This window comes from Solea solea, chromosome 4 (genome assembly GCF_958295425.1).
Source record: "Solea solea chromosome 4, fSolSol10.1, whole genome shotgun sequence".
NCBI lineage: Eukaryota > Metazoa > Chordata > Actinopteri > Pleuronectiformes > Soleidae > Solea > Solea solea.
This window is the reverse complement of record NC_081137.1, coordinates 19,291,632-19,318,214: the sequence shown is the minus strand read 5'-3', so window position 1 is coordinate 19,318,214 and position 26,583 is coordinate 19,291,632. Positions and strand designations below refer to the sequence as shown.

The window sequence follows — 26,583 nt, the reverse complement described above, 5'->3', positions numbered from 1 at the left end:
ATTTAAACATTGATCTACAGTCTCCGTCGCATTGTCGGATAACAAATGGGACCGAGGAAACAAGGGCAAAGAATTCATGCTCATGGACAAAAAATGTTGTATATGGAGGAACACACACACACACACACACACACACACACAGCTGGGCCCGCTCTGCACAGACAGCACATGACAAATGTGCTTACTGTGTAAAAGCATGTGGTGTTTCCCAGTGGGCTTCGGGATGACGCCAGAACAGTGTATACCTGCAACTGTGCAGAGCGTCAGCAGCTGGGGACTGAACTGAAGTAAGATGGACGGTATAGAATAAATGGGTCATATGTAAAGAGCAAAGTCTTTGCGGAGAGGGGCCAGTTGGAGCGGTCTTTGCATAGTTGGAGGCAAGGTGCAGAAAGAAAGAAAGGAGGGAGGTGCAAAGAAAGGCAAATTAAGGTAGAGAGAGAGAGAGATGCAGAGAGTAGCAGAAGATGTAAAGGATGAAGTGCATGTGTGTTTGGTGTGTGGCTGGCGTCCTGTGGATGCCCCGCTGTTCTCCATCCTTGCAGGATTTCCAGGCTTTAGGGGAGTGAAGCAGTAATTAATGAACGAGTCACGATGGTGGTCCAGAGTTGCATGGGTGCCAAGCAGGGCTGTCAACTGCAGGTGTCCTCTCTGAGGAGGAGGCTGACCATCCACAAGGTCAAGTAAGTGTCAGTGTTCACTCTGGGAAAAGTGTTCTCCACCTCTCTGCTCAGTCACGTGCAGCGATTTAACTACAGCTTAAGTGTTTTTGCTCCCACTGATTACTGTGATTGATTGATTGTAAATTCAGTTTGATATGTGTGGAATTGTTATGGAGTTTTAAAGCCAAATGCTGGGATGCAGTTTGTGGTTCGACTACACTAAAGACAGCGCATGCTGCATGCAGTTTATCATAGTGCGCTCTGCAGTAGATAAATAATATTTCCCAGTTATTGTACTGTATTGTGTGATTTTACAGAATTCTGTGTCTGTTTATGTTGCTTCTAATGTGTCCTCTCAGTGTTTTGAAAAGAGTTTAAATCAAATTCTTTAGGCCAACATTTAATGACCTTCTCATTGTGCATGTCCATTAATTACAGATGACCGTGATTACACGCTTGCAGTGTTTTTAATGACATTAATACAATTGATCTCTTTTCCCTCTCTTGGGCTCACAGGAGGTCAACAAAACTGAGGTGAGGACGATACAAAAACACATGTTATGTAAGACTGGGCTGCGTTTCTTGTTAGTTGAGGCAAAACTCAGATTTTGTTGAGCTTGCTGTTTTGTGATATTTTCAAGACAATGCAACTCTCAGCACATCACGAGATAAATAAATAGCAGTTCCACCTTTGGGAACCATCCAACTCTTTTCAGCTGCTCTCTGATGTGAACAAATGGGGGGGGGGGGGGGGGATCATGTGCAACTTCATTGTCATTCACTGTGCTCACATTTCACTTAATCTAAATCTGATGATATGAGGTAGGTAGCAATAAAAATATACGAGCCCAAGCGCGGCGACATCTGATCACAAGTGGACAGCGCTAAGGTAATCTGTGCACAGCTGCATTTACATGTGTCCTGAAAATCTGTGTGATCAGCACGAGTAACAGGTAGAGGGAGAGAAATAGAGACGTCAGGAGGAGCAAGCAGTAAGCATTTCTTACTGCTGCAACATGAAATAAGATGAGACAAATCAACACACGGGGCCGGATTACCATCCAGCCTGAGTGATTGAACTATGTTTAAACATACAGTATATACGGAGGCTATAAGAATGTGCAATAGAGAGTGTCTTTTTCAGCAATCTGATGCGACCTGACCCAACACACCTGAATCAAATGGTCAGCTCGTCAACGAGCTCTGCAGAAGCCTGATAACGAGCCGCTCATTTGAATCAGGTGTGTTTGAAAAGCTGCATCTGCTGATGAGGACGATTACGTTTGGATTGGGTTTTAGCTGTTTTAGCCCTTAGAACACAGGCCATTTTGGCTGCTTTTTCCCATTACTATTTTTTTTTGTCTTATATCCTTTTTTTTCAGCACAACCTAGACAATCTGATGAAAAAAAAGAAAAAATCACCAACTATAGAAACACACGTGAGCAAAAAGTACTCACAATGTTTAAAATCGGATTGAATTTGTGAAATTTGGAAATACGTCACAGTTCAAAGTTCACTTGGCTCGTTTTTATGAACAAAAAGCAAATTTTTGGACTTCTGCACAATTATTGCTACTTTATATCACCACTAAAAATGTGATATCAAATGAATCATAACTTTGACTCAACAACACACAAGAAATTAAAAATGTAAAGCCTGAATATGTGACCTATAAACAACCACACACCCAGGATGTCCATATAAGGAGTTGTGTGCATTATTCCGACAGCAATTTACCATGGGTGCACCTGAGCACTAAGGCATCAAATTTATTTTTTATAGATACCCATGTCCTCTAAATGTCAGTGATTCTGTTTAACACAGACACAGACACGTGCTAATGTATCAGACGCATACACATATTACTATAGTCATGATAAAGTTGTACCATTCACAACATGCAGGCACAACAGATACCATTCTATTGTTCTGTGGTACAGTGAAAACCCTTTTTACGGTCGATACCGGAGGTCCTCAAACTTTTTATACCACCTGGGGAAAATATTGAGCTCTCAAAGTAACACCATTACCGTTAAAACGTTAGACGTAGACATCTGATTTTCCTCCAAGTACCACCAGAGCAAGCGCGGTGGTACACGTACCACAGTTTGAGAAACTGGGGGGGGGGTCCACACATCCCACAGCCTTCCTGTCAGGTAACTGGAAGCAGATCGAACCGTCGAATGGAGCAAAATGCACATTTACAGTACGTAATCAGGTCTTGCGCAGAGTACATCATACAAACAGCTTACATCTTGTAATGGATATCGATCACAGCTGACTGTAACAGATTAATGCAGGAAGACATTTGATCCTGTAAAGAATACACTTGGCCTTTATCATGTTTACTTGCTGCCAAACAGTGCTTTTACAGGAACTCTGGGGTTCATATTTGTTTATTGTTGTACATGTGATGGTGAATCTGTCATGTCAACTTTTATATACTGTGCAGCCAGCAGTGGCAATAGTTTTTTTGTTTTTGTTTTTTATACTCAGGGCTTCATTAATTAATCATTCTTTGTTCTAAAATTAAAAATTGTCATTAAAAACAAATACACAAGAGCTGTGATTTCAGCTTCTTCCATGTGAGTTTATTCTGGTTTCTTTGCTCCGATACGACAGTAAGTAAACTGACAGATAACACAGTTATAGTAAATATGCAGTTTATGCAGTTTAATTTGAATTTGACTCCTGATCTTCGGCTACAGATGGAATATCCTGTTGGCACAGAAAGTAACAACAAAACAAAATGGGCAACAACTAAACTGCAATGAGCAAATACACATTTTAGAGACCGCTTTTTAAGGAGAAACGCAGATTTCAGATCTTTCTAAAATGCCTTGATGATGTAAATGTGGCAGCACACATGTAGAGCACCGTTATGTCTGTCACAGCTAAGTAAATACAAACATCTTGGATCATAATTTAGGGGTTTGTGACTCTGCAACTTCAACTTATTACACAACTTGCAAGTATTAATATTAACATGATCTATGATGTTATCATGGCTGCTTAACCTTGTTCTGCCTGAGATAACGATCATTTAGAGAAACTGAAATGAATTTAACACGTTAAAAAATGAATTAGTTATGGAATTAAACGTGTACGTATGACGGTTATAACTGGTAATACAGTAAATATGAGTTCATATGTTATTCTCTTAACCACCAGACAGAAGACACCTGCATTTATCCATATTATTTAATTAATTAATTCACTCATTCAGTAATTCATTCATTCATTGAAGTGTCTGTTTGTTGAAGTGTTGAATGTATGAGCAGCTCATGCACTTAATGGAGCAGGAACACACTTAATGCAAACAGATCTGTGTCAGTGTTTATATATATATTTGTATGTATATATATATATATATATATATATATATATATGTATATATATATATATATATATTAAGGAAGCAGGTTATTTGCATACATGACGACACATGTTCACCGATATCCTCTCTGGTTTTTACATACATCACATAGAATGCATGCCCTTCATTGTCCCTGAGATGCAAGCGTTTATGTCATTTGTCACAAACAGTGACCTTTACATTTCCATCCTTGACACTTACACAGCATCCTCCACTGTCTTCATCTCAAATAAATCACCTCAACGAGGCACTCTGTGATTGGTTGTCCTGTAGCTCCACGCACTACAAGCAGCATCACAATTGGCTGCTAGCTGTCTCAGCCCATATCATAGCAATAATAATGTCCTGGGGGACATAAGGAATCTAGGTTACTCTACAGTCTGATATCAACTGAATGGAGAGAATGGAACGCTTTCATCGAGGGGGGGAAAAAATGGCAACATGGAAATTGTTCACATTGTTCACAATGTGTTTGTAAGGGAAAAAAAAGGTGACACTGACTGTAGATCTCTGGCTAACATTCATTTCTCTTTGCCTTTGAGTTCCCACGCATGTACTGTAGCAGTGAAGTGCTTACAGGTTTGGCTCCACCTGATGACTGAGGCCAATAAATGGACCACACCAGTGTTTCTCAGTGCTGGTCCTCAGGACCCACTGTTTAAGAAGTTTCCCTGCTCCAACACACCTGATTCAAATGAGCAGCTCGTTAACGAGCTCTGTCGACGCCTGATAACGAGCCATTCATTTGAATCAGGTGTGTTTGAAGAGCCGCATCAGCACGGTGAGGATAACAAGAAAACTTACATTTACACATTTGGATTTGATTTTAGCTGTTTTAGCCCTTAGAACACAGGCCATTTATGCTGCTTTTTTCCATTACCATGTTTAAACATACGGCATATACAGAGGGTATAAGAATGTGCAATATAGAGTGTCGTATATCCTTTTTTTTTCAGCACAAACTAGGCAATCTGATGGAAAAAAAATACACCTGAGCAAAAAAGTACTCTAATGTTTAAAATCGGATTCAATTTGTGAAATTTGGAAATACAATACACAGTTCAATGTTCACTTTATGAACAAAAATTCAAAAAGCGACTCAACAACACATAAGAAAAAAAACACATTTTAATTTTATTGTTATATAAATAAAGATTATCATCAATTATATCATCACATAATTATACTAAAAACCCAATCACACAAATATTATTGTTTAGTTATGTGTTAAAGATAAATTAGATGAACACAATCACAAAATGGCACATAGTGAAAGGTCAAAACTATTTACACCATGTCATTATCAAATCATCATGCAATACATTATAAAAAAGACATGCTACTGTTGCAGTGTAATAAAGGGGCTAATAATCAAGGACAAAGGAAGATCGAGTCAACATGAAAATGGATACATTGTCAAAGAGAAAAGACGAAAGAATAGGAATATTAGTGCCGGAGAAAGCATGTGTGTCTGTTTAATGGGAGGGGCCAGCAACATGGTGTGACAGTGAGGGTTAATCTACGTCAGCACCTTTCATTCATAAAGCTCATGAATTAGTGAGTGACTGGGCGTTACCCTCCGTCCCCGTCCCCACCCCTCCCCTGCATGTGATACTGAAGACCACCCTGCAAAGCAGCAACAGAAGCAGACCCCGGCGCTGTGCTCTGACACCCAGTCACGGCATGGTGGGTGTAAGTGGAGGCTGAGAGAGGGAGGAGCCTTCGAGCAGGAGGCTGTGATATTCAGTCCGTCAGAGGGGAAGAAAAAAAACAACAACAAACAAACAGGACAAAATAAAGCAGGGAGACAGAAAGGATGAAGCTCAGGTTTTGTTCAGCTGCTGAACTGCATTTCACGGAGGAGGCAATGTAATTTATGAGCAACCCCCCACACATGGACTCTTTGGCAAGGACTCTCTGAGACAGCTTCCTCCTCCTCCTCCTCCTGCTTTCTCTCTGCTACCCTATCTCCTCCTCCTCCTCCTCCTCCTCCTCCACTGCTGCTGCTTCTCCTTCTGCTGTCTGAATGAATGGATGAATGAAGCAGGTAGTGTCTGATGCTGTGGGCCGAGGTCTTCTATGGCTGCCAGGTTGGTTAGCATCTCTCTTCATCACGCCTCATCCCTTCTTTTGTTCCCGTCGCTTGCCGTGCTCAGGGTGGTTCATCCGTGTGCGTGTGTGTGTGTGACTCAGAGAGGATGTGTCCCACTGCGCTATTTTACATCCCACCATGTCTGTAGCATGAGATGGTAGAGCTCGGGTTAGTGAGACACAAGCTCTATACATCATCTATTCATTTTTATTTTATTTTTTTTACCCCACCATGCAGCATCCTCACCGGTAACATCAGCAGAGGACACCGTCTCTCTGCCATCTTCTGCCTGTCATGCATTATAAATGTATAATTAGATTGGCGGTGTGTATTTATAACCATTTTGCCCACAACGTGAGGTTTTAAGAGCTAATAACTTCCATCATTATCTCCCAGTGTAAGCAAGCAACTCCGTCAGGGTTCCTTGTACCTTTTACTCCCCGATTGCAGTAAATCAGCTGTTGTTTACAAATGACTATTGACGTGATTTGTCAAGCTTGGAATTAAGCCTACACTGACTTCTGTATCTTGGTGGCCCTGTGTGGCCATTCTCAGAGTTTCACAAAAGCACCTGTGTCCTTTACCAGGTCTTGGTACTGTTGCATCTTTTGTGACCTTCAGTGTTCAAACAGGAATTGCAAGAGACATGAAAGTTGTCTGTCCCCCCCCACCCCCCTTTTAATATGAGACACTTTTATTAGGTGAACTGTGTGAGGGAGGCTGTACAATGGGATTTTCCTCTAACATCACACTCTTGCATTGCATGGTAAATGATCAGCGAGAGTTCACATGCCATCAGTTCATCCTCATCCGCACTGGTCAGCCTTGTCTCCTCCAAATATCAACGCAACTGCAGCACTAAATAGATTTTGCAGGAAGATTCACAGCTGTCAGATGTGTTTTTGGACAGATTAACCAGATTAAGGATTGTATGTAAATAAACTCCGGTTCTCCAGTTTCCTCCAACAGTCCAAAAACGTGCAATATGGGGATTAGGTAAATTGGACATTGACCGTAGGTGTAAGTGTGAGAGTGGATGGTTGTTTGTCTCTATATGTGTCCCTGTGATGGACTGGCGATCTGTCCAGCTATGTCAGCTGAGATTGGCACATAAAGCGGTAGAAGATGGATGGATGGATAACAAATAAAAAATGTGAATTGTGAGTAAAAAGAAAATCTCTCTTTCTCTTCTTTTCAGTACGGTCTCTTACTCGAATCAGAGCTCCCCCACATGCTCACCTGTGCTGCCAAAGCCCTCCCCCTCACCTGTGCCCCCGCTGAGCCCCAGGGCTGACAGGACAATGGTGGAGAAAGGTGCATCAGACCAGGCACCGGACCGCTCGCCCACCAACCCCGAACAGCAGCCAACCACGCGGCACCAGCGCACCTGCTCCCAACCCGTGCAGCCCACCAACAGCAACACACGCAGCGGAGGCAAGAACTCCAAGGTGAGTAAAGCAGGTGTCAAAACATTGAGTCTATTTACTTTTTAAGTCCCTGTTGTGTTAGGTCTCGCACTAAAATTGCATTTCATCATATTGTATAATACAACATATAATGAAGGCTTTACAGTTAACTGGTCAATAGCCTCTAGCACCAAGCACACTAAACCTTCAAGCATTAAAACAAAGTCTACATATGAGTCAGCAGAAAAACCAACACTCCTCGATGAAAGCAAATGTTTGGTGTCTTCTAAGTCTTTGGAACTGACGTCAGTTTAACGTCACTCTTGAACTTACTGTGCCTGATTCTGACTATTTGAGTCTCTAACTGAGTAAACACACTTTTCACAGTTGTCCCTACCTTGTCAATAAAGCCATGTTTCCACCGAGTGGTTCGATCCAGTGTGGTGCGGTACATATTTTCTGCATATCCACTATAATAGTTCCAAAATAACCCAACGGTTCAATTGTTGTTCCTTTGGGGTACCAGAGTTACCAGAGGTACGGTACAGTCCAGGTACCAGTTTATTCTCATACAAAGCTTGATGTGCCTTATTACAACTCAGTGAGCCATAAACGTGATTCTGGAGCTGTTGTTTCATAGAGTTACATAATGTTGCTTTAATAATAATTACCTTGCACACAGCAAACAAACGTGATCATCTGGGCTCACAGGCCTTTCTTATCAATCTGATCAGTAAAGCAAAAATAATTCCACATCACTGATGGGATTTTTGTTCCACTTTAAAGATAAGATTCGTTTAAAGCCCACAGAGTGGAATGTTATTTGATTTTTTTTTGATATATGATATTTTTGTCATGTCATACTAACTAATAGCTTACTGATAGGTCATTATGCTGTACAAGCAGTAGGTGATAGTGAATTTTGACACTGCCCTCTGCTGGACTACAAGGCAAACACTCACTATTGAGCTTCTGTGTGTTAAAATGTAACACTTCATATTAAATAAGTCAAACTGTAAGAATTGCAAAGGATACAGTTATTTATCTATCTCCTTGGTGACTATATACATAGTATTATGAGTGTTCAAATTGTTCAAATCTGTGACCTGATCACAACTCTGGTCAGCTGCCTCCACAGTGGAGTGTAGAAAATGACCCTCTTTGCCCCGACATCCCAACAAGGCAGTTATAAAACCTCAGCATAGTGTCTCCTGGCAACTGGGTGTATTCTGTTCAAATTCAGCACTCAGTGCTGATCTGCTCTGCTCCCGAGACACTTAGTAATGTAACAAGTCAATGTAGAACTCCACTCCGACACAGTAAATACAGCACGTTACACCAATGATGAATTCCGCTGAACAAGAACAAACAAATAATTGCTCCTATGACGTCTTTGTATATTGTGCCATGCCAGTTCTGCATTAAATACACAACTAGAAGTGAAATGTTAATGTGTTTCTTTTCATCTTTTGTCCTTCTCTCACCTCCACCTCCACCATGTTTTGGTGCGACAACAGAAAAGCCAGAGCTGGTACAATGTAAGTACTGTTATTTTTTTTCTCTCCATGATGTGATGTTTTCACCAGATTATGATTTACAGTATACACCTATTTTAACTTCTTATTAAATCCAGAAGGTGTGCTATGCAGAGTAAACAGTCTAGTCTTTTATTTTTGACAATTTTACGCACAATACACAACATATTTCTGTGTGTGTGTGTGTGTACTTGTTGCAGCACGTCATGTTTGTGTGTGTGGGTCTTTATGCCTCCATTCACTGCCCGTGTCATAGTTCACTCGGCTTGTGCTTGGCCTTTGCACAAACACCAAATAGACAAAAGGGAGACATTGTCGAGTTGACCGGTGTCTTCATGCTGCAGCTGGACTGAGAGCCGCATTGTTTCTCGTGTTTTGTTTTTTCTCTCGCTCTGAGAACAGGGTGTGACTTATTTTCTTCTCAGTTCCCACTGTAATATTGTTGACTACTATACGTTTTTAACAAATCTCATACATACGTACAAATCTGTCTCCTCCACAACTACAGTGACCTGTATAAGAGAATCATCTGCAAAGTATTTGGTTTTTCATCTTTCCAATACATTGTGTGTGCAAAGCAACAAAAACATGACTTTTACTTAAAATTCAAAGTGATAGTTTGTTTAGTTTGTGTTTTTGAAGTATGGCTGGTACTGACTGGTACTGACATTGTTCCAAGAAGCCCACATGTGTCCCTCTGAGCCAAAATTGCTTATTCTCTCTATGGACTTTGGTGCAGGAGACTAAGTGGTTCACAAAGTGATATGGACTTTATTTTCCAGTAAGAAGAAAAGCTGTCTTCAGGTGAGATTTAGCAGCAAACACACTCGTATGGTAGATTATACTTAAGCTTTTATTCCTTCTCTGACAGCCATGTTATCACTGTGTTAGTACCTTACTACCTTATACAACCACACTTCAAAAAAACCTGAACTACCCCTTGAACTAGGAATAACATAAAGTGTGCAACACATGAGAGTAAAAAGTAGTTGGTTCTAACAGTTATATCATTTTAATTAAACACATATTTAAGTTTCATTTATGTCACACACACAAACACAAACACAATTTCCTCCTCTCTGTTGGTTCTTTCACACCCTGTTGTGTTTGTTATTGTTAGTCACAGTTCAAATTACTGACAGGCCAGATAGAGGAGAGATTCTTGGAAAAAAGAGAAAATAAGCAGGAACATGAGAAACATTATGAAAGAGGACTCCTGTATAACAAGTTTTATTCAGGAGGCCTCGTCCAAATGTTGGCACATGAGGAAGAGACGCGCTCACACACACACACACATTGTGAACTCTAGTAAACCCATAGTCTTCTAGGACTTCCCTCCTTCTGTGTTCTCTTTCACTCAGACCACAAAAACACGCTCACACTGGCTCCTCCCACCTCCATGCCTGTTTCCAAACCAGCCTTGGGGCTGTCAAAGAACAAAGTCAAAGAAGGAATCTTTGAGTTTTGTAGCCACATGCAGCTCAACGTGTCTTACTCACGGACACGAGGAGCATGAATTCTGTGAATGGCGTTATGGTACTGATGATGATCCTGAGTCCTCGCTGCTTTACATCAGGCAATACTTTGGAATTGTGGAAACAATCAACAATTTGCAAACCTCAGCAGAGGAAACTACTTTGAAGAAACTTCTCTCCGAAACAGAGGATCTACTTTCAAAACATTTTTTTGGGCAAGACTTTTTTGTTTTGTTTTTGGAAACACTGAGACTGTTGCTGCTGTCCCTCTAGGCAGGTAGTGATAAACTGAATCACTACTTTTCAGGGGAAGGCAGATAGCAATAAAGCAGGGACTAAAACATGAGACAAGACAAAAGACAGATAAAAAGAAGAGAGATGGCACCAGTGGAAAAAACGTGTTTATCCTCCCTGGACTCTGAAGCTAAACCTAAAAGGAGAAATGACACAGAGTCTGGAGCGAAGCAGCAAACCCAGTGGCAGCAGTTGGACTGGTACTCAGAGCGGGTCCCTGCTGTAAGTCAATCAACAAGAGATTAATTAATTTCCATCCAGACTATAAGCATTCATTGTTCTTCAGGCTCTCTGTTGGTTTTAGGACTTTAAAAAGGTGTCTGAACAAATAATATTAATATTAAAGCTCCAGTGTGTAAGAACTAGTGATATCTAGTTGTGAAACAGCAGATCACTCCTCGCTTCCCCAAGCACATCAAGAAACTATGATTTTGCAAACCAGAAAGGATGAAATTCTTCATCCTAACATCTACGTACTGGACCTTTAAAGTGTAAAACCCTCTGCTGTTAGTGGCTGTCTGAAGCACTGAATCAGCAGAATTAGCATTTTCTTTTGTGGTAGTCTTTTCACACTGAAGCATATTGTATTGTTGGGGGGAGTTTGTGGGTGGGGTTCCATAGAATGCTTTGCATGATGCTGCAGTTTAGATGTGTTCCAGTTAGTTAGAGGTGTTATTTGGCCCTGTGCACGTTGGCACCACAGGTGAAACTGTCACCCCATATTAGTTAGATCCACACTGGGCGTGTAGTGGTTTAACAAACAGGTCGTTATTGTATTCAGGGTTGTTGTTTGTTTTTAGGGTTGTTGTTGTTGTCGTCATTGCTTTAATGTTGGAATAGCATCACATGAGTTTTGGTCACAGTTGACACAGTGGTTCTGCAGACAATTTGCATTCATGCTGCTGCTCTCGTCAGCAGTGACGGGTAATGGACGCTATCTACGTAGCAAGAGTCAGTCGACTTCCAGCCTCATGTGAGCAAGAGACACTCAGTCGTCAAGTGTCCAGTTACTGAACTGTAGTTAATGTTAAAGCGAAACATGTGTGTCCCAAAACATTCTCCATACGTCTTAAGTGTAACATAACAAGGTTCATATCCTAACAACTTTACAGCTTCATATTAAAACTTCCATTTGTCAAATGTCAACGTTTCCAAAGAAATTTTGCCCATGATATGCAAATCTGGGCATTTCAGCCTTAAGCCATGAGACTTTGCCTGTCATGTGGCCTCTGGCGTTCGTTCTCCTGACAAGCACAGACTCGTTCCTTTGACATGTACTCACAAGTGTTTGACTCTGTTGTCTCTGTCTCTTGTCATGCAACACATCAAGTTAGAGATCACTCAACGTTTCCAGGTGTCAACTGCTCACTACAGTATAAAAACAGAAGGTTCTGTATGTGTGATGTGATTTATACCCAGGCACTGATTGTGCATAAGTGTATTCCTATACTCAACATACCTGACTGGCCTGTTTTGTAAAGTCCTGACTATGACACATTAGGTACAGGTGTGTTGGCACGGAAAAAAAAAATCTAAATTGCAGCAGATTTAATCCCCAGGACTAGAGCAGAGGGTACTTCTCTTTTTACACCTTATTTTATTAATGAAACTGTACTTGTTTTAATTTCTCTTACACTTTAAGTCATGTTATTTCAAAGAAAGCATCAGTACAACGTGTTGACACCGTGAGTTTTGCGATACACTGGCTTGTAGTCAAAGACAAACTTCCCCGTGGTTGTATGTTGTTGTACGGTGGATTTATTGCGAGCATTAACCGACACGGTTTCTGTTGTCGTCTGCAGGTACTCAGTCCCACCTACAAGCAGCGCAACGAAGACTTCAGGAAGCTGTTCAAGCAGTTGCCTGACACTGAGCGCCTCATCGTGGGTAAGACGACACCACACGCCGGATATTATTATGCCACATCATCAAACTGAATTTACTCACAACCTGGAGCTCTGATGCACAACATCAGAGCTCCATTTCCATAGATAGTAGTAATAACGTGACCTTTAACTCCTTCCAGACTATTCCTGTGCACTACAGCGGGACATCCTCCTGCAGGGACGCCTCTACCTCTCAGAAAACTGGATTTGTTTCTACAGCAATATATTCAGATGGGAAACACTGGTGAGTGAAACTGTACCGCGCAATTCAATTTATTTTTAGTCTGTGGGGTGAAAAGCTAAGGTATAAAGAAAGCAAATATCATTTTAATTGGAGCTACCAGCAGTGGGTATAGCATCGTGAAACATAGTATCATTTTCTAAGGAGACAAGGTGTAAAACAAGTCTACACTTTTCTGCAATAAAAAATAAATGAGATTAGCAGAAACAACCTCTTCAAACGAACACCAAGTCCTTCAATGGTCAAAGAATCCACACTTACACAGATATGAGGGGACATTTATACTTGTAAAGTAACTTAGTTTTCTCCTTTTTGTTGACAGTTCTTAAATAATCTCAGTAAACTGCAATTTTCAATTCAAACAATTGGAGTGTTGGTAGAATAACCCATAAAGTAAGTTATCCACAAGTTAAAGCACAACTATAACACAGATGTTTTTCTTGCCTTTCTTCTAGCTTTTCCATCTTACCCATATTGGCCCAAAGAGTGAATAAATATATGAGATCCTAGAAATAAGTGCAAATAAAGGAAGGTTGTGAAGATTCATTTGAATGATTCTTACGCCCCATTAGATGAAAATAGTAGCTGGGATCCAAGCATTCAAAATGTAAATCCATTACCTTTGGTCCACATCAGATCCATTGAAAACTTGTTTAACTACAATTTAAAATATTACATATTTATTTAAACAAAACAGCGGCTGCTTATGTTGTACTTAGAGCTGGATGAGCTAGTGAGCTCATTGAAAACAAACGATTGCAATACATTATAACAAATATGTGCACGTTTGGTTTAAGCATATATGAACAGCTTCTAAACTACACACTAATGTCTGGACCGTTGATATTCAGTTGGGACTTTGTGTAGTTTCGTAATTTGGATGACAACATCTTCTGTTTAATCCAAAGCTGGTGGTTCGACTGAAGGACATCTGCTCCATGACCAAGGAGAAGACAGCCCGTCTCATTCCCAATGCTATCCAGCTGTGCACTGACAATGAAAAGGTAGAGATATTTGCATCCCTTCTTATACCATACACAGTCCTACTCCACTTGATACACAAAGTTTTTCAGACCTGCATCAGCCTGCCTGTTGGGCAAAACTATATGCCTGTTGATCATTTAAAAGCACACAAATAATAGGCTGATATGTTTACAATTGTTATTTATACTGTACTAGATTATATTAGATTTAAAAAACATTCAAATACCATTGGTGCAAAATCGCCAAAATCATTCTGAGTCGGCGTTCAGTCCAACATAAGCATAGGTCTTCATTGACTTTTTTTGACCGTCCCAACCTAATAAACATGTGTACCAAGTTACGTTCATGTACCGTATGACCCAATAGAGTTTTTTGTGTTAGCCCCTCCCACTTCCAATTTTTGACACCCCTTCCCCAAACCACTGTTCTCCATATCAACCTCTACAGTAGAGAAGCCATTATTAAATTACACTGTTTATGCTATAGTATCAACAAGCAGAAAAAGAGAACAAATGCACAAACAGAGGGTTACATGTTTAATACTAATGCCATTTTTCTCTACAAAACAATCAGACACATGTGAAGCATCACCCATTTAACCAAAAACATGCACAATTATGCAACATGACCCTGAACCTAGTTTTTTTCTTCATCCTCACATTAATTTACTACATTAGTTATTGTTTTTCTTCCTTCTGTCTCTATTTTCACTTTTTTTTTAAGTTGTGGTCTCTGCACTTCTCACTAACCTGTATTTATTAAAGAATATAAAACTAGTCAAAGACATTTTTATGGGATGGTTGGCAGTCCTATTTGTCAAATGTGAGCAGATCATCACAATGTGAATGGAATCCGACTCATTCAGCTTTTTTTTAAGCATTTCCAGTTATTGAATGCAATCCTACACAACACAGTTTTAATCAACCTCCTCAATGGTTGGTTCAGAGCAACCACCACCAGTAGCAGCACCAGGCATACCGCCGGGCATACTGCCGGGCATCCCGCCAGGCATACCACCGGGCATACCACCAGGTATGCCATCGGGCATTCCAGCGCTCTGGTACAGCTTTCTTATAATGGGGATGCACATCTTCTCCAGCTCCTTCTGTTGATGCTCATATTCATCCTTCTCTGCAGTCTGCAAAACAAAAAAAACACAAGTTGTCAGGCAAAATGTCATGTCATCAGGACAAAGACAAAGAGAAAACTGTATTCACCTGGTTCTGGTCTAACCAGCTGATGACATCATTACACTTGTTCAAGATCGTCTGCTTGTCGCCGTCACTGATCTTGCCAGCAAGCTTCTCATCCTCCACCGTGGATTTCATGTTGAAAGCGTACGACTCTAGACTGTTCTTAGCAGACACTTTCTCACGCTGGAGGTCGTCCTCTGCCTTGTATTGCTCAGCTTCCTGGACCATGCGTTCAATGTCGTTCTTGCTGAGACGACCTGTCGTGAAATGAGAAAGATTAGTATCTGATTATTCTTTGTGGGGAGAACACTGCAGCTATGATCGGGTCATTTTCTCTCTTTCATACCACTGTCATTGGTGATGGTGATCTTGTTCTCCTTTCCAGTGCTCTTGTCAGCAGCAGAAACGTTCATGATGCCATTGGCGTCGATATCAAATGTCACCTCAATCTGGGGAACACCGCGGGGAGCAGGAGGGATTCCAGTCAGCTCAAACTTACCCAGCAAGTTGTTGTCTTTGGTCATTGCACGCTCACCCTCATACACCTGTTGGAAGTGTTAGCAAGCAAACTGGTTATTTATTTGTCCACAGTTCTGTCTCTAGCTCAGACATGCAATAATGTTCTGGACCACTTTTGGTGGAAACAACAACATTTTGTTGTGCCTACCTGGACAAGCACACGGGGCTGGTTGTCAGAGTAGGTGGTGAAGATCTGTGTCTGCTTGGTTGGAATGGTGGTGTTACGCTTGATCAGGACAGTCATGACACCTCCAGCAGTCTCAATACCCAAGGACAGAGGGGTGACATCCAGAAGCAGCAGATCCCGCACATTCTCAGATTTGTCTCCGGTCAGGATGGCAGCCTGGACAGCTGCAGAGACAAAATAAGCAATGATTAGGTCTCATCAGCTTAGATTTGATTATTACGAGCAGAAAAGAAGATAATCTGGTCCTCGTTCAGCTAAAGACACTTACCAGCTCCATAGGCCACAGCTTCATCTGGATTGATGCTCTTGTTGAGTTCCTTTCCATTGAAGAAGTCCTGGAGAAGCTTCTGGATCCTGGGGATACGGGTGGAGCCACCGACCAGCACTATGTCATGAATCTGCGCCTTATCCATCTTTGCATCACGGAGAGATTTCTCCACAGGGTCCAAGGTGCCACGGAAGAGGTCAGCGTTGAGCTCCTCAAAGCGAGCCCTGGTGATGGATGTGTAGAAGTCAATTCCCTCATACAGGGAGTCGATTTCAATGCTGGCCTGGGTGCTGGAAGACAGTGTGCGCTTTGCTCTTTCACAAGCTGTGCGCAGGCGACGAACAGCTCTCTTGTTGTCGCTGATGTCCTTCTTGTACTTGCGCTTGAACTCTGCGATGAAGTGGTTCACCATGCGGTTGTCAAAGTCTTCACCCCCAAGATGAGTATCTCCAGCCGTGGATTTGACCTCAAAGATGCCATCATCGATGGTCAGGATGGACACATCGAAGGTGCCACCACCAAGATCAAAGATGAGGACGTTCCTCTCTGTGCCAACCTTAGGTTAATATTGACAGTTACTCAGAATAAATGACAATTTATTTATGGACCATGGACATTTTTCAAGTACATTTTATCAAGTACAAGTGTTTATCTACCTTCTTGTCTAAACCATAGGCAATGGCAGCAGCAGTTGGTTCGTTGATGATACGCAAAACATTGAGGCCAGAGATCGTGCCGGCATCCTTAGTAGCCTGGCGCTGGGAGTCGTTGAAGTAGGCAGGCACTGTAATTACAGCATTGTTGACAGTCTGAAAGGAAATAAAACACATTTTTAGAATATTTCATACAGCATGCACTTTTTGTTGTTACTGCTTACAGAGCTATGCCACATAACTTACTCTTCCGAGGTAGGCTTCAGCAATCTCCTTCATCTTGATTAGCACCATGGAGGAGATCTCCTCAGGGTAGAAGGACTTTGTCTCACCCATGTGCTCAACTTGAACCTTGGGGCGACCGCTGTCATTGACGACGTTAAATGGCCAGTGCTTCATGTCTGACTGCACAACTGCGTCATCAAACCTGCGGCCAATCAGTCTCTTGGCATCTGGAAAAAGTTTGATTTAAAACATCTTAATACATCAGCTTCAGTGTGAACTTCAGTCGAGAAGACTCAGACTTCCAAGAAAAGTCTTTCAAACACTGGTGGAATCTTATATCTCTCTTGTCTTTACCTTAAAGCATTAGATATACTCACTTTCTGCAGATCATAGTAACAAGAATGACACAAGCTTGCTATTGTTCATTAACTAAACCTATCTTACCAAAGACTGTGTTGGTTGGGTTCATGGCAACCTGATTCTTGGCTGCATCTCCAATCAGCCTCTCGACATCTGTGAAGGCCACATAGCTGGGTGTGGTCCGGTTGCCCTGGTCATTGGCAATGATTTCAACTTTGCCATGCTGGAACACTCCAACACAGGAGTAGGTGGTTCCAAGATCAATACCAATAGCTAGTTCCTTAGGCATGATTTCTACAGTTAAGAGCATATGCAGCCAAAAGAAAATTCAATTTATGATTTTAAGAAAATCAAACATTTAGAATATTTTACGTTAATATATTGAGACTAAAATACCGTACACGATTAATAGCTGGCTATTCTTCCTCGTCTTCTTTTTCCTATAAGTTCTGGGAGGCTGTACAGTATGTGATGCTAAACCCGTAGTGTTATAGTTAGCTCATGTATTGTTGGTATAAACACTGACAAAAGCAACACTTTCCTTTCTTGTCGCACATGAAAGGAAAATGTCTTCCTTTCTTCTTATGTACACTGAGGGGGTGTAATGCTGCCCTCTACAAGAAAAACAAAGAATAACAGTGTTTAATATGAGTGAGTTGAAAAACATGAAAGCCCCAGGTCAATGAACTCTAAATTGTTGTTATTCTCTCTGGAATTGACGACATGAAAATGTATGCATAATTGACTGTGGGTGTCCACACTGGCATAGACCATCTGGGTGTTTTTCTATCATTTTCAGATTGCTGAATAATCCACAGTTCCCCAGTTTCAGTCTAGTTAGGACAGCCTTGTCCCTTCTGTTTCAACTTAATTAAAATCCACTTTATTTCTAACAGAGGGTTACAAAGAATGATAATGCTGACCCTTCTGTTCTATCTCTCACTACACTTGCCACTTGCCTCACAGTGTTTTCCTTTCCATAGATCTATCATTTCCCTGGCCAATGCTTCTTTAACCAGTTTATCAGACATTTAATTTCCTTCAACCTCTGTGTGTCTGGAGACCCACATAAATATAATAAAGCACATTTTCCCAACCCTAAATGCCCATGATACAGTACCCTCATATTACTGTGTTATTCTAGATTAATCTTCCTTTTTACTCTTTAGATGGACATAATGAAGAGGGGGGAAAGTGGAAGGAGGAAAAGAAAGAAAAATCCAGAGGAAGCAAATTTATGGATGCAACTGCTCATAAAAAAAACTACCAACCAACTATTTAATATCTTGAGAGAAGCAGCTCTTTTAGCAATTTCTACTGATATCTCTTGAATTTCTTCTCCAAACAAAGTTGGCACCGCACACGATCACTGATAGGTAACCTGTCATGTTTAAAGGCGTTCAGTAACCCATTGGACAGTCATGCTATTAACAGACAGACAGACTGTAATAAGTTACAGTTTAAAATGCAGATGATGCTTGTTGACTGGAAAGTTGACAGTGGTCAAACATCTCTACACACTGTATTTGTATTCTCAGATGAAGAAGAATTTAAACAAGAATAAAGATGAAGCTGGTTGTGCAGGACAGAGATAAAACTAATATGATGACAAAGTCATTGTCTGATGTCTTGAAAGCAACATCAACAGTCAGTGTCAGTTTAGAAACAAATATGTTGCAGACACTGCATTTATTTATTTTGGATCACACAAAACAAACAAAATATGGTATTTACCAAGATGTTTGCGTATATTGCATTTATATATCACATATTTTATTGCTTTCTTTGCTCTTCTCTCAGCACTTTTTCACTTCATTTGGGGCGAGGGACCGGACGTACATGATGATGTTCAGACTGTGGCAGAATGCTCTTCTAGAAAAGGTAAGACTGACACTAACACTGTCAGTATTTAGGCCATTGCTTCTCACATGACCCTGCCTCTGGTCCCATATTTATCCTCAGTCATTAAGTCACAACTCAAACTTTTGTAGTAGCGCAGTAATACACTAATTTGCTTTGATGTCTCATTCTGTGTTCCTAACGTGTCTTCACCCTGCCTTTCTTGTCTTTGTATGTATTCTCTCTCTCTCTCAGCCGTTATGTCCTAAAGAGCTGTGGCACTTTGTCCATCAGTGTTATGGTAATGAACTCGGTCTAACCAGTGATGATGAGGACTATGTCCCGCCTGACGAGGACTTTAACACCATGGGGTGAGTTTTAAAGCCATAAAAGTTCCAGTCAGATCATGCATCGTTCATGTTTCATTTCTGGGCCAATCACCAGATTATGTCACCAGTCAGTGGCTTGTTTTTTTTTTTTTTTCAAAGTCTCCAACTTTCAGGAGACTCAGTAAACATGTATCACCTTCATCAAACCCATTACCATGCATGTGTATAGCCCCGTGCTGGCAGTGTGCAGCAAGCTGGTAATCTTGACCCACAGCTGCTGTCCATCTCCATGGTGCAGGTATTGCGAGGAGCTTCCTGTGGAGGAGAGCACGGAGAACAATGACACCAGCAACAACCTCACCAAGAACACCGAGGCTAAGCCGGACATCAGCCCTGTTCTGCCCCTCAGAACCTTCAGCAGTGCTCAACTAGAGCTGCCTAGAACTGACTCTCCAGTCCCGGTGAGTAGACCTAAAAGCTATTCACATTTGCTCGTCAAAGGTTTTTATATCATTACAGCATTTGAGGAGGAGGAAAATCTCTGCATTTGCTTGACATGCTCTTTAATCAGACGATCTTGTTGGCTCTTCTTTGCCCACCAGTGTGACGTGTCCCCTGTGGAGGACGTGTCCAGCCCTCTCCTCGACGCAGACCTCCTGATCCTCCCCACACCTGAGGACCACAGCGACCAAACCCCTTCGCCATCACTGGGCCTCGACGACAATGAGGAGCTGCCAACTGAGCTTAGTGACTCATCTGAGACCCACGACGAAGGTGTGTGATGTCACGCACAGAGCAAACAAAGATTGCGATATCTCCTGATGTACATTAATTGTTGACATGCCGAAACGCTCTTTGTGCAGTTGAGGTGCAAGCTTTCCACCAGGACTTGGGTGGCAGGCAATACATCAACAGGGTGTACAAGCTGGGTGTCGACAAGATGTATGAATTACTTTTCACCGAGTCGGAGTTCATCAGGGACTTCCGGACACAGAGGGGTTTCTCAGGTACTTTCGTGATAAAACATTCGCCTTCCATTTCCTCTTCTTGCTGCATTGTACTTTACTTTAAGGGTCTCAGGTCTTTGTTCATAAATATCAGTTGTAGATCATGTGTTAATGGCCAAATAAAGTGTTACTGATCTCACAAAGACTATCAAACTATAATGTCTATGTTATTACTACTACAAACAGTTTGACATTAATAATACTTGGTATAAATTCCTTATGTAGCATCTCAGATTTATACACTGCACCATGGTGAGAAGACCTTGATGAGGTTATTTGATTGTCCTCAGTTCTTTGAGATATAACATCATACATTGTACATTTTGCTATGATTTCGAGTGTCTATCCACTGGTCATTTCGCTTGAAATGCCCATCGCTATTGTAAATGCAATTCTACATGGTGAAACTTAAGTTTCATGTTGATGATTTTGGATCTTCTGTTGCAGATCTTGTGTATCACCCTTGGACAAAAGAGCAGGATGGAAACAAGACCAGAGATGTCATGTACACTGTTGCGCTGAGTAATCCTCTGGCTCCAAAGATGGCCACCGTCACTGAGACACAGGTTGGTGGAACATTTCATGATTTTCACATTCATTGATGATGTCATTCATGAAATCTGCGTATTAAACTTTGTTCGTCAGCAGAAAATCTGACTGTGTGCTGTTTTGAGTTCAGACTCTGTACAAGGCCAGTCATGCAAACGGGTGCTACATCATCGATGCTGAGGTGATCGCCCACGACGTCCCCTACCATGACTACTTCTACACTCTCAACCGCTACATGCTCACCAGAGTGGCCAAGAATAAGAGTCGTCTGAGGTTAGTTAGCACAGAGCTTCTTTCACACCTTTATTCAAGTCTTGATTTCACACCGAGCATTTTTAAATTTGGAAAGTATTGGCAAGGAAATACCAACATATTTTTATTTTCTAGGGTGTCAACAGAGGTTCATTACAGGAAGCAGCCGTGGGGGATCGTGAAGGGCTTCATTGAAAGGAACTGCTGGAGTAGCCTTGATGACTACTTCAGAAATCTGGGTAAGCACTTAAACTTTGATCCAGGATCTTACTGTCTAGGTATCCTCTCCCACTTCATCTTCATTTATGAGACGTGCGTCTTGCAGATCAAAATTTATTTGATTTAACCTGAGTTTAAGGCTGCTGTTGCACAGTGGGATACGTGTAGGTTGTTTGGTTCAGTGATTGTTAGACTGACAACGACTGTATCATGCACAATCTGTTTTTGCACATACACCAATTAGTGATAGTAGTAGTAGTAACACAAACCAGGGCAGAAACAGTGGACATATAACAGCATATATCTGTGCCTGGGGAGCAATGGAAGTTGGGTACGTTGCTCAGGGGCACTCCAGCCCTTGACCTGTCCCTGGATGTGAACCGACAACCAAAGCTGGAGGGATAGCAGGCATAGCAGCAGCATGCACAAGCATTAACTGGAGTGGCTCTGGTAAATTCACATTAAGTGAGTGGGAGAGTGTCCTGCCTCCTGCATGTAGGCGCCTGGACCTTCCTGACAATCTTCTGCTGCAGTGAATGGATCTGACCCAGATCCAGTTTTATAGTTACTGCATTATCTCTCCATGCACACAGGAGATGTCAAAAAGTGACCACTCAGCTGAAAATCTTCCCAAAATGTAATGGAACAAATCAGCTGAAACCAAACCAGGTTGACTTTCTGTAAATGTTAACCATCTCAAACAACCCTTCCTGTGCCTCTGAATATAGACCTGGATCTGAATAAGTTGGATGTGATGTTGATGGAGCCCCACATGCAGTCACCCAGGACCAAGGCTCTCAGGACGAGCACGAGCCGGAGGAGAAAACAGACACTGGTCAATCACCTGAGGCCACCGGGAAATCTGGACGCAGTCCTGAGTCCTGCAACCACTCCGGAGGATGAGGAGGACATCCGGCACATCAAGCACGTGGCAGGTCAGTATCACTGTGCGACTGACGGAGAGGCACAATGACAGGGCAGTGCGTTAAACGTCAGCACTTTTCTCTTTCCCGCGTAGGTTCCACTCAGACGAGACACATTCCTGATTCCCCGGGGGGCCTCGCACTTTACAACTTCTCCAAACTGCTGCTTTTTGTCAGCCTCGTGTGAGTTATGGTGTCATTAGTACTCACTTGTATCTGTGAACTGATCATAAAATCCTGCCGACTCTGCATTCTGTGCTCTCCCTATCTGTTCTGCATCATCTGTGTTTGACCGTGAGCTGATTTGCACAATCGCTGAGTTTTTGTTCACAAAATGTTTTTGACAAAGTGCTTGATAAACTTCAGCAACATGTCATCGTATTCATATGTTAGTGAAGTGGTGTCGTTCAGGAGTGACGGCACAGATGTTGCCAGTGAAACGCTTGAAATTGTAATCTGTGTTCATCATCTACTCGCACTATATTCTGACAGCGTTCACTTTGAGTGTGTCAGAGACATTTCAGTGTCAGAGCTCCGACAGTAGATCTAGAAGAAACATCTTCAGACACAAATGAACATTTCTTATCTTCCTTTTCCTCTATGTGTTCATCTCCAACTGCATTCTGAGGTATTTTAATGTGATTTAGTTGATAAGTCTCTGTGTTTTCTCTCACCCGCCCACCCCCCACCCTCTCTTGTGTAGCCTGATACTGCTGGTGGTTCTAAACGTCATGCTGTTTTATAAGCTGTGGATGCTGGAGTACACCGCTCAGAGACTCACTGCAGAGCAGGGATTCACCGCACAACAAAGGTAAGTCTGGAGCATGGATGTGGACTCAGGAGGAGGAGATCATGGTGTCCAGCTGTGCCCATTAGGATTTGCTACAGATTCTTTGTAAAGAAAACATGTGTAAAAGAGCAAGACATAGAGGTCACAGGTCAAGATGGAGGATAACATGTAGCAGTGGAGATTAAGGTGTCACAACAGTTACGTTTTTTTTATCCACTGTATCTAGCACAATGAAGGAGGAGTAATCTTATGTACTTATCATTTACATGGGGGAGTGTCAAGCGCTTTCCGAGCTGCACTGTCGAAGGGTCAGTAGAACTGCAGTGAAAATATGTGTGGAGTAAAACCTGTGTTGAGGTGATAAAGACCTGGGTCTTCACTAAGTCTCATTACAAGCATATTAATAAGATAATAATAATGACTTGTTATTGCACTGTTTAATGTGTGCGGCCTGTGTTTTGATCCCATCTGTGTGACTGTGTCTCATCAGCAAAACCCCTCAGTCCCAGATGGAATGGGTACAACTCCTGGACTCCCAGCAGCGTTACCATGACAATGAGCTCCAGAAATGGAAACTGCTAATCAAATCATCATTGCTGCTGCTCGACGAGGTAAGACAACTCAAACACATACACTCATACTTGACAGTGACCACGGAACACGGCCATGGGTTGCACCAGGGGGAATTTACACTTCTTAGTTTCTTTGTTGTTGTTGTTTGACTTTTGCAGAGTGAGTAAAGTGCTGTGGTGAGATGTTTGAGCTTGATGGAAACCTGTAGTAACTCTAAGTTACACTATTACCAGTATTCCTTTACAGTATCTAACTTATTTCTCTCCTGCCTTGTCCTCCAGCTGAGAGAATCCCTCCTCGAACTCCATAAAAGCATCGGCCTCAGAGACGACGACGACAACAACTCTGACGACGCTGCAGAAGAAGAAAACAACCAGTATCACTGACGGATAATCTCGAGGTGTGTGGACATGATGTGCAATATTCAACCGATACCTTCTCTGGTTGTGTGGAGAGTGTGGCAGTGGGGGAAAAAAAGACCATGTCTGGAGTTAAAAAACACCACAATTACAACCTGCAGAGAGACAAATTCATTGGTAGCCTCACTTCTATATCTACATCTACCTGCTGCAGCTTTATATTCATCCTTATGGTTCTTCACAAAGTCTTTATTTATTTATTTTGTATTGTTTTTGTCACAAGCAGAGAAGGATCAGACTGAACCAAAGCAACTTCTGATTCTTTTATATATATATATATACATATATATATATATATATATATATATATATATATATATATGTATATATATACATATAAAACTCCAACAGCTGTCGCATCATTTCATTCAGCAGAACAATGAGGAATCCAAATGTAACATATGTACAGTGTGTGAGTGTGTGTGTGAGTGAGAGAGAGATTTATAATGTGAATAGCAATCAGGGCTATTTGTACCAGACATATTTGTCAGATCGGGGCAGGAATCCCTGAGACATCATGCCATAATTTTGTGACTCAACATAGTACATTTTGTTTTCTAAGGCATTAAATATCCTGAGCTTCTCAGACTCAGTGACGCGTTGATAAGGAGCGTTTGATTAACAAGTCGAGAGAATGAACGCAAAGAAAACAGAACGCTGGCTTGGTTCAAAGTCGGCACGGCTCCAAGTTTCTCAGTGTGTTGCCAAGGGAATAAAAAAAGCAGCGTTTTTTGCTCACGTTGAAATAATAACGCTACTCCATCTTTTTGGTAATGATTCTTTGACCCCCCCCCCCGCTGCATCATCATCACTGCCACGGTTCACATTTCTGTGGATTGCGTCATTTCACGTGGATCGTTCTGTGGACCAACGTTTAAGCTACGTGTCAGCAATAAAACACACATTAAAAAATAAGAAACTTTATTTATGCAGCGCCTTTCAAGACAGAGTGCTTCCCTGTGATGAACCAGGATTAAACATCTGTGGAAAAAATAAGATTTGGGATTATATAATACAGAAATTAAAATCTAAAATCCAACATAAAACAAACTAAAAACGAATGAGTCAGTGGAAATGACGTCACCTGCTGTCCTCCCCCTGTCAGGCATGTATAATTCTGTGCTTATTTGTATTATTCTTATTCTTATTCCACTGGCCCCCACTTTGAGAACAGCTGTATTAAAGAATGTGTCCATGTTTCAGTATAGGTTTACTTGGCTTCTGTCAGCATGCGTACTGTACTCATCTTTATCGATACGAGACAGGGTCAGTTTCATAACCTGCATTCAGTGGCATGAGCATGAAAGTCGCACACACACACACGCCACGAGTGAAACGTGTGACACATTTCAAAGCCATCACAAAGCTGTAATCTTCCTGAAGGTTCTGTACCACGGTGATGCATGCAGAATCCCCTTTGATGACTGTTTCTCACAAGTAAGTAACCCCTCCGCTATGTGTCGCATTCAAGGACACTCACAAAAAAAATGTAAATGACCTAATGATATGTATATTTGCATTGAGTATTTTGTGTCTGCAATACTGAACCGGCAGGTATTAATTAATTGGGGAGGGGGGGGGGGGGGGGGGGTAAAGAGAGGAAGATGTCACCAAACATCGAACTGTAACTGTTGCATCTTTGAGAGGAGGCAGGGAAGGAAGGGGCTTGTGTGCGGAATCTGTCGTCATGACACAACAAAGCACAAATAAACTGCATTCTCAGTTACCTTTCATGAGAACTTATGTCACTTATTTACATGTCTACAGACGTGCATATCAATGAGCTTGATAGTATTTAAACAACTGGTGGCCCTTATGTGATAAATGAGAAAATCAAGGTGATTACATGTTGGGTTTGTGCTATGCTTATGATAGGAATAGGAATAAAATATCACAGTTTTATCCAATCTCCTGCTTTTTGCACATGTGCGAAAGCGTAAGCGAGAATGCAGTTTAATTGTGAGAACGTCTGTTGCATCACAGTGTGTCCATATTGATCTGCATATTAATATTATATTATATATTATATTGAGCTGATGTATTTATACAGATACAATTCTGTGTATAGTTGTGTATGAACCACGCTGGCAGTGGAATCAATGACAAATACGATGTTTATTAGAAAAACAAATGTTCTTACAGAGGCCTCACAGTCATATTGGAGGAAATAAATAAAAGTGCAAAAAGAAATGATGCGTGTGTTTGAATAGTTTTTTTTAATTTCTATTATATGAACTGCACTGCTGAACAAATAAAGGGAAACACATAAACCTTACAATATAACTCCACGTCAATCAAACTTCTGGGATATCAACCTGTCCAGTTG

The 26,583-nt window shown here is 41.5% G+C and overlaps 2 protein-coding genes across 6 annotated transcripts; one reads left to right on the top strand and one right to left on the bottom strand.

Moving 5' to 3' along the window:
- Positions 1–443: 443 nt before the first annotated feature.
- Positions 444–24,511, top strand: LOC131458036 (protein Aster-B-like). 4 transcript variants are annotated; one of them, XM_058626666.1, is made up of 20 exons: positions 444–683; positions 1,179–1,196; positions 7,330–7,579; positions 9,055–9,075; positions 12,644–12,728; positions 12,868–12,971; positions 13,877–13,972; positions 19,158–19,238; positions 19,452–19,567; positions 19,800–19,986; positions 20,128–20,299; positions 20,389–20,532; positions 20,980–21,098; positions 21,212–21,354; positions 21,469–21,572; positions 22,281–22,487; positions 22,571–22,658; positions 23,179–23,286; positions 23,756–23,876; positions 24,120–24,511. In XM_058626666.1, the coding sequence occupies exons 1-20, from the start codon at positions 595–597 to the stop codon at positions 24,222–24,224; spliced, it is 2,358 nt and encodes a 785-aa protein (XP_058482649.1). In that variant the 5' UTR covers positions 444–594; the 3' UTR covers positions 24,225–24,511. The 4 variants fall into 4 exon arrangements, with proteins under 4 accessions (XP_058482649.1, XP_058482650.1, XP_058482651.1 ...); XM_058626667.1 differs by having other exon boundaries at positions 448–683; positions 19,824–19,986; XM_058626668.1 differs by lacking the exons at positions 444–683; positions 1,179–1,196 and adding an exon at positions 5,697–6,129.
- Positions 14,459–17,944, bottom strand: LOC131458037 (heat shock cognate 71 kDa protein-like). 2 transcript variants are annotated; one of them, XM_058626671.1, is made up of 9 exons: positions 17,759–17,944; positions 17,442–17,651; positions 17,019–17,224; positions 16,776–16,928; positions 16,120–16,675; positions 15,813–16,015; positions 15,492–15,690; positions 15,170–15,402; positions 14,459–15,090 (listed from the first exon to the last, which is right to left on the bottom strand). In XM_058626671.1, exons 2-9 carry the CDS (start codon positions 17,644–17,646, stop codon positions 14,869–14,871), a joined length of 1,977 nt encoding a protein of 658 aa, XP_058482654.1. In that variant the 5' UTR covers positions 17,647–17,651; positions 17,759–17,944; the 3' UTR covers positions 14,459–14,868. The 2 variants fall into 2 exon arrangements, with proteins under 2 accessions (XP_058482654.1, XP_058482653.1); XM_058626670.1 differs by having other exon boundaries at positions 17,442–17,944.
- Positions 24,512–26,583: the final 2,072 nt, after the last annotated feature.